The sequence below is a fragment of the Talpa occidentalis genome, unplaced genomic scaffold, assembly GCF_014898055.3.
Source record: "Talpa occidentalis isolate TD23 unplaced genomic scaffold, MPIMG_talOcc4v2.1 talOcc4.13, whole genome shotgun sequence".
Classification (NCBI taxonomy): Eukaryota; Metazoa; Chordata; class Mammalia; order Eulipotyphla; family Talpidae; genus Talpa; species Talpa occidentalis.
In genome coordinates, this window is record NW_023601322.1 from 28,783,176 (window position 1) to 28,800,731 (window position 17,556).

At 41.2% G+C, this 17,556-nt stretch overlaps 1 protein-coding gene across 9 annotated transcripts in view; it reads right to left on the reverse strand.

Moving 5' to 3' along the window:
* Window positions 1–17,556, reverse strand: part of FHOD3 (formin homology 2 domain containing 3) — a 408,106-nt gene that overhangs the window by 71,663 nt on the left and 318,887 nt on the right. For 7 of the 9 annotated variants that reach the window (XM_054694088.1, XM_054694093.1, XM_037508274.2 and 4 more), the window contains 3 exons: window positions 12,288–12,422; window positions 8,106–8,156; window positions 1,665–1,879 (listed from right to left, as the gene is read on the reverse strand). In XM_054694088.1, coding sequence (XP_054550063.1) covers window positions 1,665–1,879; window positions 8,106–8,156; window positions 12,288–12,422 — 401 coding nt within the window. The remainder of the gene's footprint in view (window positions 1–1,664; window positions 1,880–8,105; window positions 8,157–12,287; window positions 12,423–17,556) is intronic. The other 2 variants (XM_054694089.1, XM_054694087.1) reach the window with 1 other exon arrangement.

The window sequence follows — 17,556 nt, forward strand, 5'->3', positions numbered from 1 at the left end:
TAGCATTTGGGAGGAAGGGCCCAGAAATGTGAAGTGGATTATTATCCTGATTCCACAAGGAAAAAGAATGAAAACGAGGGTCAACCCTGGCATGTTTGAACCATCTAATGCCAGGTGTTTTGTGCAGAACATCTGGATGTGTGATTATATTTTTTTTCTTCCTCTAGCTGTTAGGATAATGTAAACATTAGGGATAAGCAAAAAATTACTTTGAATATTTGATATTCAAAATATTTGATATTCAAATATAATAAAATATTTCTCTTTTTGCCACAAACATCAAGTACATTTTACAACTTGGGGACAGGAAATTTTTATAGATCTTGACAACTCTGTCTTAGTTCTGTATTTTGCAGTTTAGACAACCATTCTGTAAAGTGCAGGAGGTACAACTCCAAGAGTTAAAAATCCCAATATTAAGTGCTGAACCACAACTTTGCAGGGGAATATTTTTCATATTGCCTCTGGAAATACCACAATTTAGATCAAGCAGTGATATCAGGCCTGGTTTGGAAAGCACAGGGAAGTAGTTAAAGAGCAGTCTGTTTTCCTGATTCTCAGAGTCTCAATATTTTAAGACCGACATTACTCATCTGTGACTGAGCCATCTGCCTGGGACAATCTTCCACGGCTCAGGGACCAGGAGTAAAACTGGATGTGATGGAAAGCTGTGGTGGAGCCAGCCTGCCCCTGCAGAATGAGCCCCGAGGCTCTCCTGAGGCTAGGAGAGCCAGCAAAGAATTGCACAGACAAGATTGTTCCGTTACATCCAGTTCTGCTGAGGTCATGGAGTCCTGCCTTGTTTAAATTAAACTTTACACCATATTTAGTCAACCTTCCGAGAGTTACAAGTTTTAGTGCCTCTGTTGTCTTCAGATGGCTAAATCTACATCAGGCTGCAAGTCATAACACTCGATTAAACAAACAGTGCTAGCTACAGGGTTAATCAACATGCATTGTTTGTTAAGCGCCTGTGCCCCAGAAGCATCCTGTCAGCTAATGTGAAAGAAAATGGACTCATAATTTGCAAGGAAAATAGCTGATGCTCCAAGGCTGCAAAAGTATAATATCATTGCTTTTCACCAAATAAAGATGACAGGGAATTTCTATAGGGAGGGCCTGTCTGTCTGCACACAAGCATCTACACCCACATCCACACCCACACCACGTGCCAGTACTCTTTAGCATTTTCAATTTTTTTCTTTTCAATATTAACTTCTGTTTTCACTAGGTCCAATTTTTCTTTGCTTTTTTTGATGGACTTTACTCTCCATCAGTTTAATTTAACCAGATGGACAATCCCTAGGATGAGAACATTCAAAAGTGGTCACTTTTTGGGGCAGTTCCAAAAAATAAATAATGTCCAAATTATAGAGTACTAAGTTAATAGCCTGTGACCAGATTAGGATTCCAAGTAGGTCTTATTTTCAATATTCCCCCCTCTTCAATGATAATGCATTGACAGTCTTTATAAATAATTATGCTTTAATATAAGTGTGTCTGAAGACATCTAACTTCTTAGTATCAGCACTGATTAATCACCCTGTAACAACCTTATTTGCCTCTAGGTTTGCAGGTAGAATAGTTACCACCCCCCAGAAGAAGCCAGTCTTATGTAATTAACCCATCAGCTGTTACTCTGCTCTGCCAGCACCAGCACTCACCTTGGGGATGCTGAGATGTTCCGGGGGAGGATGATGATACTCTGAGAGCCTCCTGGGAGTCTGGAGAAGACGGGCTATGGCTCAGAGGGGCAGAGGAGGCAGGGGCTGCTGGTGAGGTCAGGTCCAAGGAGAGGTCAGCTCTGCCCCGGCTCACACTCCGGCTTCTCAGTTCCTTCTCATGAGCCTCAGCTGCCAACTGCTCCAAGTATTTGTATCTGAAAGTTAAATTCCAAAGGGTTTCCGTAAAAAGAAAGAGGAGCCCGGTTTCCGTAAAAAGAAAGAGGAGCCCGTGGCCGGAGCTTGTTTATGGATGAAACACCTGCAGAGGGAGCTGGTTTCCTGATGTACAGAGCGCAGCACAGAGCTGGCTGGAGAGCCAGTCTGCCAAAAACACCCAGCAAAGCCAAGATGCTAATGATTAAGAATCCTGCATCATTCAGAACCAAACAAATTGGGTGAAATGGCAACATCACACAGTCTGCAGATACTGGGTCACTACTGCAGAATCCTATTTTGCTGTTTTAGGAAGCATTTGTACAAATAAGCAAAACAGCAATAATGGCCATCCAAAAGCCCCAGCAGTGACAGCTGAAAACCACACACCTTCAGAGCTCACAGCTGTGAAATGGGAGGGTTCAGCAGAGAGAAACAATGCCCCCCAAATACCAAAAGGGGTTGTTGGACGAGGCCTCTCTGAATTTCTGAACCTGCTTCAATGCGAACAGCAATGCGCCTGGAACTCACTTTGTTCTCTCGGTGTCGACCATGGAAACTTTTTTATATTCTAAAATATTTCTGAGTAGGACTCAGACATCCAATAGCTTGGACCTGACGTCACATATAGTTTATTCATCAAAGTCAGTTTAAAAGAACAAAGATACATCTGTTTTGCATTTCAGGCAGGCAGAAACCCACTAACTGTTTATTAAGACCAGCTACCAATCATATTCCTCATAGTGCGCTTTATAGATCAGACCAAAATAACTTTGAAATATGTGCCTCTTCCAGATGTCTGCTAATTTTACCCACCATTATTTGTTCAGAAATAAACTTATAAATACAGCTATAGCAGGTTTCTGTCTATGCTATCCACCACTAAACTTTGAAGCAGCTAATGCAAGACCCTCATTCCCATCCATCTGGAGTCATTGCTTCTGTCCCTCCAATGGGCAAGCCCCCAGCGGGCAAGCCCCCAATTTTGACACACCACAGCACCCCTCCAACTCCCCACTCCTAAATCACCCAGATAACAAAGGCAGAGCAGACATATAAAACCTTGAAAAAGAATGCATTTAAAAAACATGCATGTCTTCATTTATCCTTAAAGTGGGATGGCTCCCACATCTACCGTGGACACCCCTTCTCTCTGTCAGTCCATAGGCAGCTCGCCCTTCAGGCCAAGCTCTCTGCAGGCCTCCCTCTGTGGGGCCTACCTTGACCACCACAGCTGGAAGTGATCTTGGCCTTGCCTCTGAACTCATGTCGGATATGTAGTCCATTCAAGTCAGATGGCATTTTACATTTATTGCCTGGCATATTTAGTCATCTTTTCACATGTGGATGTCTGTTTTCAACAAGCAGATAATAGGATTTTTAAGAACAGGAAGATTACCAGTCTTTGTTCTTTTTCTTGGTGCCCTGCGAGAAACTTGCAAAAGCAGCACCCACCTTCAGAGCTGTACCTGCATCAGAGGCGGGCCAGAGCACCTGCTTCACTTTCTAGGGGGTGAACTTCCTCTCAAGGTGAAGCTTATGATAAAAAGTACTCTGAGGCTTAGCTCTGGGAGCAGCTGCCTTACTGTTTCAGGTGAAGTGACACCCAGAGAGGCGGCTTTAAAAAATCTGGAGTTCTCAAAAGGTAGGAGAGGTAACAAAAGAAAGATATTTCTGAACTTATGCAGACCAACAAGCAAGGGAAAGTGATCTTGGAAGAAAGTGATCTCGAGGGCAGAGTCAGAACCCAGGAAGAGGCGTGTTTTAAAGGAGGTGGTAGCAACAAGACCAGGAAGGCTATGAATCCAAGAGGAGATCATGGGTACAGGTGTCCCCTTCTTTTGGGGAGGCAAGAAGTTACATGCCCGGGTCCAGGCAATGGGAGTCTGGAGGGGGAAATGAGGCTCTACTGTATCAGAAGACTTCAGGGAGGGAGGGAGCCCAGCCTTGAAGGAACCCAGCCTCCTCAGGCCATGAGGAGACCTCATTTGCGACCTGCATTCTGGCTCCCTGCCCTGGTCCTGACCTCTCCATACCCCTCCCGGAAGCAGGCATGTGCTGGAAACTAAAGCCTTCACCCCTTTTTCTGGGGGACTCCTGGGGTTGCTCAAGCCAGAGTCTGGACAAATTTGACTCAAAGACTATTCCAGTGTGTCCCCTAAGTCCCAAAGATGTCCTCCTCCAGAATTGAGTCATGGAGAGAATCAAGGGTTTCAGCTGAAGCATCCTGAGCATGTTTTTGTGATAAACACAAAGGGTGGGGGAGGGGACACGGGCATTTGTTTGATGGGTAGAAAGCTTCAGTTCTACAGACAAAAAGATCTGGAGCTTGGTTGTGCAACAATGTGAATGAATGTAGCACTACCAAATTACATGTCAAATTAAAAATGGCCAAAATGGTAAATTTTCTGTTATGTGCCTCTTGCCACAATTAAAAAATGTTAACAAATAGTGGTGACATGCAGGCTTGAATGGCAAGAGTCATAATTAAAAAGGAACTGCATGGGCCTCCCCGGTGGCGCAGTGGGTTGAGTGTAGCGCTGGGAAGCTGTCCGCAGCCTCTGCAGCATGGGTTCAATTCCCGGCCAGCCAGGGAGAGTCCCACATGGCGTGGCAGACCTCTCCTATCTTGCCTGCTGCTCCCCTCAAGCAATGTATTTTGGTCCATCTGCCTGTTCTGCTCCCTGCTCTGTCTCTGGTGAATCCTCTCACCCTCCTGTGCCTCTGGCCTGTACCCCAGCTCTTGTATAAAAATAAATCTTAAAAAAAAAAAAAGGAAATGTAGTGTTTGTCTGCAGTGGGCTGGAGTGGTGAGGGTGGACTGTTGTGCTGGGAAGAGCCAGGTCATGTGGCATTTAGGGTTGTACAGCTCAGTGAGCTCTCCTGCCCCATGTCAACCTCCAGTAGTCACTGGGGATGAAGCTAGATCTGTATCATGACCTTCCTTCCCTCAGAGAGTGACAGGAAGTGCCACATGACACTTAGGGGACCAATGCTGACTTGATCCCAAGACTCCAACGGACCATGAAATGACCATCACACACCTCCTGCCTTGTGACACAACCCCCAAATGACAGATTCTGGTGGAGTCTTCCGGGGCACTGGGTTTTCTATCCACAAAGCACAGCCCCAAGAAGAGACCTTTCGGGCCTCCCTGGTGGCGCAGCGGTTGAGCGCTGAGTTGCAAAGCTGCCTGCAGCCTCTGCAGCGCTGGTTTGATCCCCGGCTGCTCCCTGGTTGCTCTCTGGCTGCTCCCCGGCCACCGGGCGAGGGTCCCAAAAGGCACTCAGACCTCTCCTGCCACCCGCTGCTCCCCTGAGCAGTGTACTTCGTCACTCTCTCTGTTCTACTCTCCGCTCTGGCTCTGGTGAAATCTCTCACCCTCCAGCACCTCTGACTGTACCCAGTGCTTGTATAAATAAATAAAAATCTTTAAAAAATAATAAAAGAGACCTTTCACTTTTGCCACTTTCATCTAAACACTGGCACCTCTGCCTGCATCATTTGTTTTTCATTGTCTATAGAACATTTATCAAGTGCCTGCCATAAGCTAAGAGCTACAGTATTCACTGGAGATTTAAAAATAAACATACAAAAAAACCCAAAAAACCCCTCTCATGAAGCTCACCGTTTGGTGGCAGAGATAGGCAAACACACCTTGGTGTGCGATGACCTCAACATCCACCATGGACATGGGTGGCAGGCTGGCACCGCTGCCCAGAGAACCATGCAGGCTCAGTCTGTTGCCACAAGGCACTACAGAAACCCTGCTTCACTGTAGATTAACCTAAACCAACTTAGTAATGACTTTTCCCGCCACCCTCCTGCTGAGAATTTTTCCCTACATTTAACAAAAATCTGGCTCCTTCTAAGTTCCTTGTCCTCAGACCTGTTAAGTGGTGCTCAGAATCTCCCTTACTGCATCATTGGTCAAGTTTATGCATAATTTCCTAGCCCAGCCCCAGCTTTCCCTTACACAGTGTTCCCATAACCCCTGTTGGCTATAAAGCATGTTCTCCCCGTGTCCTGCCATCCCCCTCAGAGGAATACCCATTTCAACGTGTGCCCAGCCTGGATGTCATTTCTTACTAATTATTCCAGGATGCCACTTTGACTGATATTGGATAAAATTTTTCTACTACTGCTTGAAAAAAAAAAAAAATAGAAGGAGCAACTCAGCAGAAACTCACTGTGTCTACACCATTGCCAATAAAGCAGTTTGCCTGAAATTATGAAATGAGATGATATGAAATGAATCAAAGTCAAATGTGCATGCATGGATGACCATTATGCCTCAAAATAGCAAAACCACATTCCTCTTGTTATACCAGATGATACAAACCTTCACACCCTCTGCTGTGGCTCTAGACATCTTTTCTGAGTCTTTGCATTATGGTTCAGAGACCTGGGACCCAATAAATATATTCAGCTCTATCTAGAAGAGTTTTGTAATTCTTCTACCTCTTATCTCTGTCACTTTCCCAAACTATTTCTAAATTCCATTATTCTTGGAAACCTCATCATTTCCTGGCTAATCAGGAACCCCCCACAGCTTTCCAAATAGGGAGGAAAGCTGTCTTCCCCACTCCCGTGTTCACCAATGCAAAAAGCAAACTAATCAGGAAAAGTGGCCAGTCCAAAGTCAAAGGAAAATGCCTGGCTGCTTCCCCAAACCTGTGTGTAAACAGAGGGCTGTACTGTACGGGACATCCCACAAGGGGTCACAGAGAGCTCACCCTTGCACCAGTTAAGAAGCCCAGGCAGGTGGGTGACCTGATGTCCAGGACTGAGGGACAAGAAGAAGAGAGGAGTGGCAAATTTCTCTGCACAACTTTTCCAGGCATAAGCAATGCTCTGATTTGGGAAAAAAATCATTAATATTCAGAAAGAACTAGTCTGTCTTCGATGGTTTGAGGAAATTGTGAGCTCAATCTGAGCCAGTTCATCACCCTCAGAGCTTTCACTTTGCTTGTGTTGATATAACCTTATAGATGAGTTGTCAAAATTCTTTAAAAAGGAGAAATAAAATTTGATTTCTCAAGACTAGAAAATTGATAGCATTTTCAGTAAAAGTGTATGTCAAAAATCCCCAATGTCAAAAAAACATTCCCAAATTTCAAAAAACATCCCCAAATGTCAAAAAACAGGCACTAATTAGAAAAATAGACATTCATTTCTCTCTTAATCAGCACTCTTCATTTTAAATTTGCTGGCCACAAGTGGTTATTAGGATGGCAATAATCTAATAGAATACTGAAATTAAAGCAATGCCCTGGTATTGTTTATGAGGCTGACCGAAGCAGTTAATTTTTTAATTGAACACAGGCTGTCTCTACTTTTCCCTGCCTCAGACTGTACTGATCTATTTAGCTGATGATGTCTTTAAAAAATTAGCACAATTCCACCTTTTATTGGCATAGTTCAGATTGTTAGATTCCCAACGGGCTCTGCTATGAAATCAGCCTTTCCATCTTGTCATGCAGGATCCCCATCTGGTGGTAGAGGAGGTAACTGCAGTGCTACTGGGTAAAATTTTGTCTCCTGCTGGTTTATTTTGCCCTTATCCATTACTTACCTAAATTTATCAGACACTAAATATATCACCGTTCTCTCTTTTAATGAAATTCAAGCCATGTTTCCATTGATATGAAACTAGTTTTCAGCTTGAATATTTTAAATAAAGCTGTTCATTCATCTGCTCATTAACTCTATACATTCTTTTGAAGTACCTACTATGTGCTAAGCACTGTGGCGGGCACTGGGACAGACACGGTTCCTGCCATCAAGGAACGGAGTACAATTAAGCAGGAAGACTGGTAAGTAATCACACACATCCAGTGAGTTTCAGGGGTGTCTGGCAGCCTACCCAGCACCTGGCTGGTCAACTGACTTGGAAGCACACAGTGGGGGCACTTAACGCAGGCTCAGTAGTGGAAGTGCAGGGTATAAAAAACACAGATCATACGTCAATATGTTAAACTAATGTGCTCATTTAGAGAAGAGTTTTGGAAGGACACACACACATTTCACATCCACAACGACACTACATTTAGCTGTACATTCCTGGAAATTTTAGACAACAGGACACTAATCTACAAAATGCCAAGGTGTGAGGTGTTTTAGGTAAAAGTTATTATATTTCAATTAATAGTCTCTTTGACATGCTTGGTTAAGAGTGCAAAGTCATATGCCGTTTTGGTTACAATGGGAAAGAAGAGATATACAAACCTTTCTTCTCTTGCTTGTCTTTGCTCCTCTCTTTTGTCTAAATACTCCCGGCTAATGGAAATATGCACAAGAAATGAATTAGGGAAGCAAAGTAACAGAATTAGATGATACAAAATTGCTAAGATATTATCTGCATATCATGAAATTCCACCATTGCTTTACAAATGGAAAGTGGCTGTAGTTGAATTTAAAAATTTGAAAGTTTGCACTATTGAAGTCCAAAATATAATGGATTTTCTATAAAAATCACAGGAATGTCTGAAACATAGAATTATTGGATTCACTAAGATCCACTAGTAATTACACTTCAAAAGAGGGTGTAAATAAGTGTATGAAGAGAGGAAGGAAAGTTTTCTTAAAAAGTGAAAAAAAAAAAGTAAATAAAACAGGACAATGGCAAACAAGGCATAGCATTCAGAGGTGATTAACAGCCCATTGAGCTCTGGTAGTCCCACAAATTCAACTCAAGAATGCAATCTTCATGGGCCTAAATTCCTCAGCCAGTTTGCACTATACCCTAAAGACAGACATTCCTCCCTCAGCCCAAGTTTCCTTTTTTGCATCCCTTACAATCTCAGTTCCCACGCAGGGATCACTGGAAGCTCTTGTGTTGTGATTCTCTTTTGTCTATATCCACAAGAAACCCAACTTTGTCCAATTTTAATGTTCTTTTGGTTTTCATAGGTGAAATTATTATATTTCAATCAACACAGTCTCTGCTAGATGCTTGGTTAAGAGTACAGAGTCACATACTGGTGGGATTCCAACTTGAATCTGAGCTTAGGGCTGGGTCATCAGTCACTTTTCAGGGGACCATTTATTTTTCTAGAGAATTCTGACATCATGGTTTCACACTGAGCTTAAGAGCTTAAGCTCTAGCCCTTGGTACTGACAACTGAACATGAAGGGGCAATAAGTAAGAGCAACTACATTGGGGTAGGAAGGTGGAGGGAAGTAACAGAGGCTCAAATTTGTTATCACTATAAACATCCATCTTCATCATCCATCTTGCACACCAGGAATAATATTTCCCATTATGCAGGAAGTTTAAGATTATATTCAACAAAGATAACTGTTGTCATTATAATCAATAGTTGTTTGTGGTCTATCCTAATGAGCAGCACTCTCTCCTAGATGTTTATTTTGCCACTCTCTCTGTGCCCTTAAAAAAGTGAGATCCATTTGGGATCAAAATCAGATAATAAATAGTTATGAGCACGATCTCTAAGAATTATAAGACTTGTACTCTTATTTATATTCTATGAAGAATCTTTTTAGTTTTTTTTTTGTTTTGTTTTGTTTTTAGCACGCAGTTAACTAGTTTAGGTTCAACCTGCAAGTTCTGACTACCTTCTGATATTGGTTTCAATATTGGTTTGGGTTGCAAATATTTTTAATTTGTATTTGTATCAAGCCCTAATGTATATCACTTAGTGGCCAGTTGGGGGCCCAAATGGTGGTTCACTCGACTTAGTTCACAGTCTGCTGTGTGCTGGTTAGGTTTTGAGCTGTACAAATCGAAGATGAGTTCAGGTGTGCTCTCTTGATTTCTCTACTCTTTGTGAAATTCCCATCATTGTTTGGCTTCCTTGGGCCTCTTTTCCTGGCCCTCTCCCAGAAATTTTGGTTTTCATTTCTCCTGCTCTGATGCATACTTTTGGTGACTCCATCTAGATCCAGGGCAACGCATTTGACGAACACAGAGGGGTAAAATGTTGATATGCCTACTACTTTAGGGGTCACAGCTCTTCTGGCCAGAGGAAGGGTTCTCTACCTCAGAGCTATAGGTGCCTGCCTGGATACCACTGCCATCATTCTATTTCTCTAACCACATTGCTTGGAGGCTGGGGTAGAAGAGAAGGAAAAACCAAGAAAACAGGCAAACTTTCCACTCTGGCCCTTAGGAATTTCTTTTGCTATTCCTCAGTTCAGAAAGAGATTTTTCCCTGAAACCTCTTTTAGTTCATACTTGGTATGTGCATCTGGCCTTTGGGGTAATTTTGAATACATGCCAGATGATACTGGAGGGTGAAATATGGTAAAGGCTCACTGGTTTTGTGGAACTTTGGATGCTAGTCTCCTTCCCAGTTTCCCTGATCCCATGCATTCTAACCATGGTTTATGGCTGCATTCAGTGATACGCTGGGAGAGACAGAAGGGCGTGTGCTGGCGCCATCTTCCTCAGAACTGGCACCCGGTTTTAAGAGGTTTTCAATCAAAATCATTAGATGTGTAAATTAATCTCTGAATTTTCCATTTGTTCAGTCCGAGTTTCTGCTGCTATTTGGCAGTAAAATAGACAAACCCCTCAGAAACTTCTGAATCAGAAAGCATTTAACAGGTTTCAGCGGTTTAACAAATTGGTCTTTCCAAAAGGGACAACTTCCAGAGCTACCTACCTCATGAGAAAAGGTGCACACAAGTGTGGCATTTCCATATATCATTTGCTACCACTCTGACAGCACAGGTGGTATTTCACATACTCATGGCAGGGGATGCTGCTGCTTACTGCATGCAGGTCAATAATCCATCTGACAAAAGCCAGAATTACCAGCTCACCCACACACTTGGGATATTTGTTTTCACATGGGATTAAGGTACAACTGAGAAGATTTCACAACTCTGCTCATATTTTGACCATTTCTATGATTACACATACTCTACCTGACTTCTGGAAGAAAAGTCACTGAACCTGTAAATCCTCACTGACAATGTTATATGTGCTTTGTAGGCTCAACTGGGATAATTGATAATATTGTTTGCCAAAGAAACTATCCTGTGGAACCAGAAAAAGGGGAGAGAAGTGAAAAGAAAGGTGTGGGGACTGGGAAGATGAAGAAAGCAAAGATGAGAAGGAGAAGGGAAGGCCAAAAGGGAAAGGGATGCAATAAAGAGGAGGGAAGAGTAGAAGGAATGAAATGTATAAGGGAGATCCTGCAAGTGTTCTGCATTCCATGAAGCACTGCACAGCATGAACCCCAAGAGAGCAGAGTGAAAGGAGGTAGAGAGAGAATGGGGAGCACAGAAGACCAGGCTGAAGGAGAAATAAAGGGATATTGGACTCAGAGGGGGGTGGACGAGCCAAGTCCTGGCAATGGAGCGAGTCATATCCAGAAGCACATCCTTGTTGCTGGACAGAGACCAACAAGCTCAGAGGACAATGGGTACAGTGACCTTCCTCTCCAATAGGAGGAGAGATTACTGTTGAAAAAAGTATACTGAAAATTGCTACAGGGAGAAGAAGCCAACCAGAAAGTGGGAAAAGCACTTATTTTCAGGCATCCAATAGAATATGAATAAAACATGAGTGGCTCTAGGGGGAAGTGGCAAATTAAGTTAAGACAATTAAGTTCTCTGTCTTCAGGAAGGCCTGGATAAGACCATTTGAGATAATGGATGGCCCAGGAATGGAATATACAAGTCCTTAATTGTATTTGGCTGACTGGCTGTGCTTCCTGCCATATGGTTAGAGAAGAGGCCATAACACAGCAGATGTTGTCTATTTCAGGTGTGTCTTGCTCTTCTGGAAAATAGAGACTGAATCTGAAGCAAACATCACTTCCAAATCCTTTAACGCCAGCATTAGCCATATAAAAACTATGAAGTTATGTGCTTTAAACTTTAATTCATTATTTGAAAAAATTCTTAAAATTCTTCTTTTTTTACATTTATTTATTAGTATTATTTTTTAAATTTTATGTATTTTTTACATCATTTTTCATTTTTGCACAATGTATGCAATTTCATCTTGGGTATAGTCCCCATACAATTCCCACCCCACCTTGTTTTGATCCTACTCCCTCTTCCCCCCACTGTAGTGTGTCAAAACATTAATTCAAAAGGGCACCTGCACCCCTATGTTTATAGCAGCACTATTTACAATAGCTAAGCTATGGAAACAACCCAAATGCCCAAAAATAGGTGACTGGATCAAGAAGATGTGATACATATACACAATAGAATATTACTCAGCAATCAAAAAAGGTAAACTCATGCAATCTGCAGCAACATGGATGGAGCTGGAAGGGATCATGCTCAGCAAAATAAGCCAGAAAGAAAAAGAAAAATACCAATGGTCTCACTCATAGCAGGAATCTAGAAAACCTAAACAAGGGACGAGGAAAAAGACTAATTATAATAAAGTAAAAATCAATATCAACAAGCAATAAAAATTCCTCTTACTTGAATTTGTTTCTTTCTTCCCGCTCTATTCTCTGCAACCTCTCTTCCCTCTCCAGTCGCCGCCTCTCTCTCTCTGCTGCCAGAGATTCTTGGTGCTGCTTAAAGGACGACGTGAGGAGACCACTCAGTGATGACCTAAAGATACAATGAGTTAATAATGTTTTAGTGGTTTAGCTTATGATTAAAAGAACTGAAAGAAGAATCAGACCCTGGATAGAATTGAGTGCCTACTGGTACCCAGGTATTGCATGGAGATAATTTCTTTATCTCAGATCTTTTGTTTCAGGATCTTCCTCTGTAAGTGGAGATAAATAACCTCTTTCATGTGCTGAGAGGATAAAAATGTCGTAATGTATATAAAATATACATCATGTTTGGCATATAAGCAGTCATCAATGATGGCTTACTTTCTGGCATCCAATAGAATATGAATGAGTATTTCATATATGAATAAAACAATGAAGTATTTTATACTTGGTCAATGTTAAGACTTTGATGACCAGGAATCAACATTCACACTAAAACAGTTTTCTGTTTTCTATGTACTGAAGATACTTTACCATATACGAGTTTTTCAATATACCTCCTCAAAATAATTTTGTCATTTTACAACCACATTTTGGGAAGACAGATGAGAAGAAAATGACATAGTGATGGTCTAAAACCAGAATTTAGCAAATTTCACACTGTGACAAAGCACCCAGGAACACACTGCATGTTCAAAGGACAGTCCTTGACTCATTACTGTACAAACTGGACTGCCCCTGAGGATGGTATAATGGGGATGGCCAGCTAGGGGGAGCCTTCTGTGAGGGAGCAGGGATGCGGATCACAGGAAATTTCAGGAAGATGGGTGAAAGAAGGGAAGATTAAGGAACTTCAAGGAAAATAAAGAAGGCAGTTTTCTTGGAAGAGGAATCAGCTGGATCTCTAGGGAACAATAAAATCTGTTGTGAACATTTATTGGAAAAATACATTTCTAAAGCTAAGATATAAATATTTCTGAAATATGATCTGGTACTTGAATTCAGTGACAAGGTGCCTGCCTGGTGGGAAACACAAGTCTCTGAGTGTAGGAGAAAGATGTGACTCTCTTATTGCATACATTCTTCCCTGAGGCTTGTAGCTATTCTTGCCAGAAAAAGCAAGTCACCTCTGAAGTGGGGGAAGTGGAGGGAAGAAACCAACAATCCCAAAAGCTACTGAGAGTAACTAAATCATATATGCAAGGTCACTAGGGAAGCTACTAGCCCTAGACACTTAGGCATAGAAATAATTTTATTTATCGTTCACATAAACAAAGTTCAATATGACTCCTGACTTGTTTAAGCTACTTGTTTTCTGTTACATGCAGTCAAATCTAATCCACAATCAGAGCAGAGGGGTCTACAACATCCCTTTCAGTGATTCATATACACTGTTGTGGATATGACAGATTTAACTTGATTAAATAAGTTTCACACAACAAATGAGCATATACACCCTGGTGTTCCAAATTAAACACTATCAAAAACTATCAATTCTGTCATAAAGTTCATGAATGAATGCCAAAAAGGGTATCATATGCGTCTATCTATATGGAATCCTAATGCAAGAGGGATGCCAGTGGGGATGTGATTGCTTAATAAATGGTGTTGATAACTCTTATATATAAAACAAAATATAATTCTCCCTTCACACCAAACACATGCATCAAAAAAGTGAGAAAAGCAAAAAGTAAAGCTTTACAACTTTAGACATTAGGAAAGAATTCTTAGAGTAAAACCAAAAAGGGCAATCTGAAAGGAAAAACTTAATACATGTGCATATATTAGAATTTAAAAACAGTTTAAAAACTACAATAAATTAAGAATTAAGGAAGCCATAGTCTGGGGAAGCTAATTGTAACACATATAAACTACATAGGATTAGCATTCACAATACAAAGAGAATCCCTCTAAATCAGAATGAAAAAGACAACTATCCAGTGGGGAAATGAGCTAAGAATGATGGGTAAATTAAACTGTCAATAATATCTGAAGGACGCTCATCTTCACTAGAAAGCAGGGAAAGGAATTACAAGCTAAACCCATAGTGTGATATATTGTTCCACACCTCTCAGACTGACAAAAATTAATGTTTGGTGACACTAAGTATTGGCACAGAACAAGATGACAAGAATTGTCATAAATTGCCTTCAAGAGTCTACATTGAAATGATCATTTTGGAGAAGCACTTAATATATTTAAGATGTGCATATCCTACAACCAGCAATTCCCCCTGGAGGTTTATATGAGAGAGTAATTTGCATGCAAAATGATAGACATAAACAGGAATACTATGCTATGCTGCTGGGCACTGTTATTGGTCAATAATAAGGAACAAAATCAAATATCTGCAAATGGAAACCAAAAAAATAGCCAATTTTTACAAAAGAACACACTATAACTGTGAAAATGAGTAAATTAGAGTACAAGGAGTAACATGGGTCATTCTCAAATACAATATATTGACAGCAAAGACAGTTCTGAGACTAAACTACAAAGTTAAATCACACACAATATAAAAATACACTATTTAGGGATACATGTATATTTGGTAAAAATATAACAACATGGAAATGATAAACACTAATTTCAGGGTGGTAGTCATCTCTGGAAAAGAAGGAAAATAAAAGGAATAAGCACTTCAAGTTTATATATAATGTTCTTTATTCTTCATTGGTCTAAATATTTCTGTAATTACCTATAATCTTCTGTAAACCGGGAATGTATTTTCAAAAGTCATTTTATTTCTCTCAAAGGAATCAAAAGGTCTTTGGGTAGACAAATAACTCATCTTTAATATTAAATATCCTTGAAGCCCTGAGCTAGCTGAACATCAAAAACTATGTGCAGTTCCAGAATTAAAAAAAAAAATACAAATAAGCTACTCTATACAGGAGAATTATTTTCAGGACTGTTTTCTACCTATATAGTGAATTTGATTCTAGCCCAGCTCCCTATCTGCCCTGCATGTCTGTTTTCTTAAGCACTAGCACCTTCACTTTCTGTGTTCTTTTTGGGTGGGATGGGAGGTGCAAGCTTGCTGTCCATGTTCTTATTGAGGAGCAAAATAAGGACCTTGGGTGGGATCTCCCCTTTCACTTGTGACTTTAGTTGTTTCTTCTAGATAGTTGACCTTATTTCAGGAAAAACTTAATACACAAATTAATAATGGGTCATTCGTGACTATACTAATAAAGTCACAGTGGAACTTTGCTACATCCAATCCAATACCATCATTTCCTTGTTCAAAGTGAAGCTTTTAGAGTTTGTTGAAAACTTTAGAACTAGACTTGAGAAAGTTAAGTTTCTGGTGGGTGTTTCCTTCCTTCCTGGGCACCTCTAAGGAAGGGAAATGCAAATCATACTCCTCTGCATTTGGACTTTTGCAAGAGCAGAACTTCTCTGGGCTCTGAGCCAGAACACACCCATGGACACATGAGCAGCAACATCAACACGGTGTGCAAGCTTTTTCCTTAACAACTTCATGTCTGAAATTTCTTTCAGAACTGAAATGTGAGGTGCTAACTCAAAGCAATAAGGAATGGTTCCTCTTTATCTGAAATGAAGCAATTTCTTGGCTGTCCTACCCCAGACTCCTGTAGCAAGATGGGAGAATTAAAGGAGCCCCATGAGCTTATCTCTCTTGGATGCATTTAAGCTATTTTGGTCATACTGGAAACAAAGCGTGGTAAAGAAAGTGTTAGTAATTAGTAGGTCTCCTGCTATTTAAGTAAGCCAAACATGTCAGAGTATAAAGCCTGGCCTTAAAAATCCTATTTCTAGAAATGGATTCAACGTATAATACCAATGCTCAATGCTGGGATGCGTTCAAATCCTACATAGGGGATATCCCAAATCATTCTTTTGAAAAAATACAAATACACCACCAAAATTCAAGCTAACATGGCAAATTTGTCCCTTTTTAAAGGCATCTTTACCAGATCTTTACTTTTCATGTTAGGTAGTGCAGGAAAATACAGTGATTGGAGGTTGCTATGATGTTGAAGTTGGGACAATCTGTGGATGAACTACTGTGGAAAGGGATGAACACTTGGATGGAAGAGGTCTGAGTGTGGCCAGTCATTTAACCTCGCTAAGCCTCAGTTCACTTCTTCGTAAAATGGAGATAATTATATCCCTAACTCATGAAGTACTATGTGTTTAAATGAGAATGTAGACATGAGTTTGCTTAAAACAGCATCTGGGCCACAGTATGTAGTCACTTTATATTGGGAGTCATATCTATAGATGGAGGGAGTGCTGGCACTGCAGCTTCCAAGGTCAGGTCTGGAATACAACATTGGCAGTTCTCAGACAGAGGGTCTGGAGTGGGCTGAGGGCTTGAGCTGAGCCTTTCCGTCAAGTCCACCAGCTGGATCAGACATCAGGATGGCATGCCACCCTGGAATGCACCTGGAAAACTGAAGTCATCTAGTTTTACACCCAAAGCAGCTGCAAATGAGTAAGGCCAAGCAGAAATGCAGGTGGAGTGAAAGGATTTTGCAAGGGAGTGGATGATATACTCTGAGTGAGAGGAATTCAGTATTTAATTTTGACCGTACTATACTCCAGCCCCGTAATATCATATGGTTAAAGTCTTCCTTGCTGGAACAGGAACTCTATTTCACTGAAATATGATTGTTAATAACAGTTAACTTTCATGGAGATAATATGATATGTCAATTATTGTACCTTAAATGACTCAATTCTGTAAGGATTAAATCTCTTGTACAGTATCAAGTTTCATTTTCACCTTTACAGATTAGGTACCGTGAAGTGTCATTTAGGACACAGGAACTGAACTTTTAAATAGTTCTGTTAAGGACCTCCCCTGGTGGCGCAGACAGTTGAGCACTGCATTGTGAAGCTGTCCACAGCCTCTGCAGCGCTAGTTCGATCCCACTGGCCAGAGAGGGTCCCACATGGCACAGCAGACCTATCCTGTCTCTTCCACTGCTCCCCTTAGCAGTGTATTTCATCAGTCTGCCTGTTCTGTTCCCCACTCTGTCTCTGGTGAATCCTCTCATCCTCCCGTGCATCTGGCCTGCACCCCGGTTCTTGTATAAATTAATAAATAAATAAATCTTCAATAAATAAATAAATAAATAAATAAATAAATAAATAAATAGGCTGTTAGGCTACAGCCCCAGTGTTGACCATGCAGTCTCACTTTACTGTGCTGGCTCACGTGAGGATTAAATCCTCCAGGCCCTGGCCCGCATCACAGTGCACCTCGGCCTGCC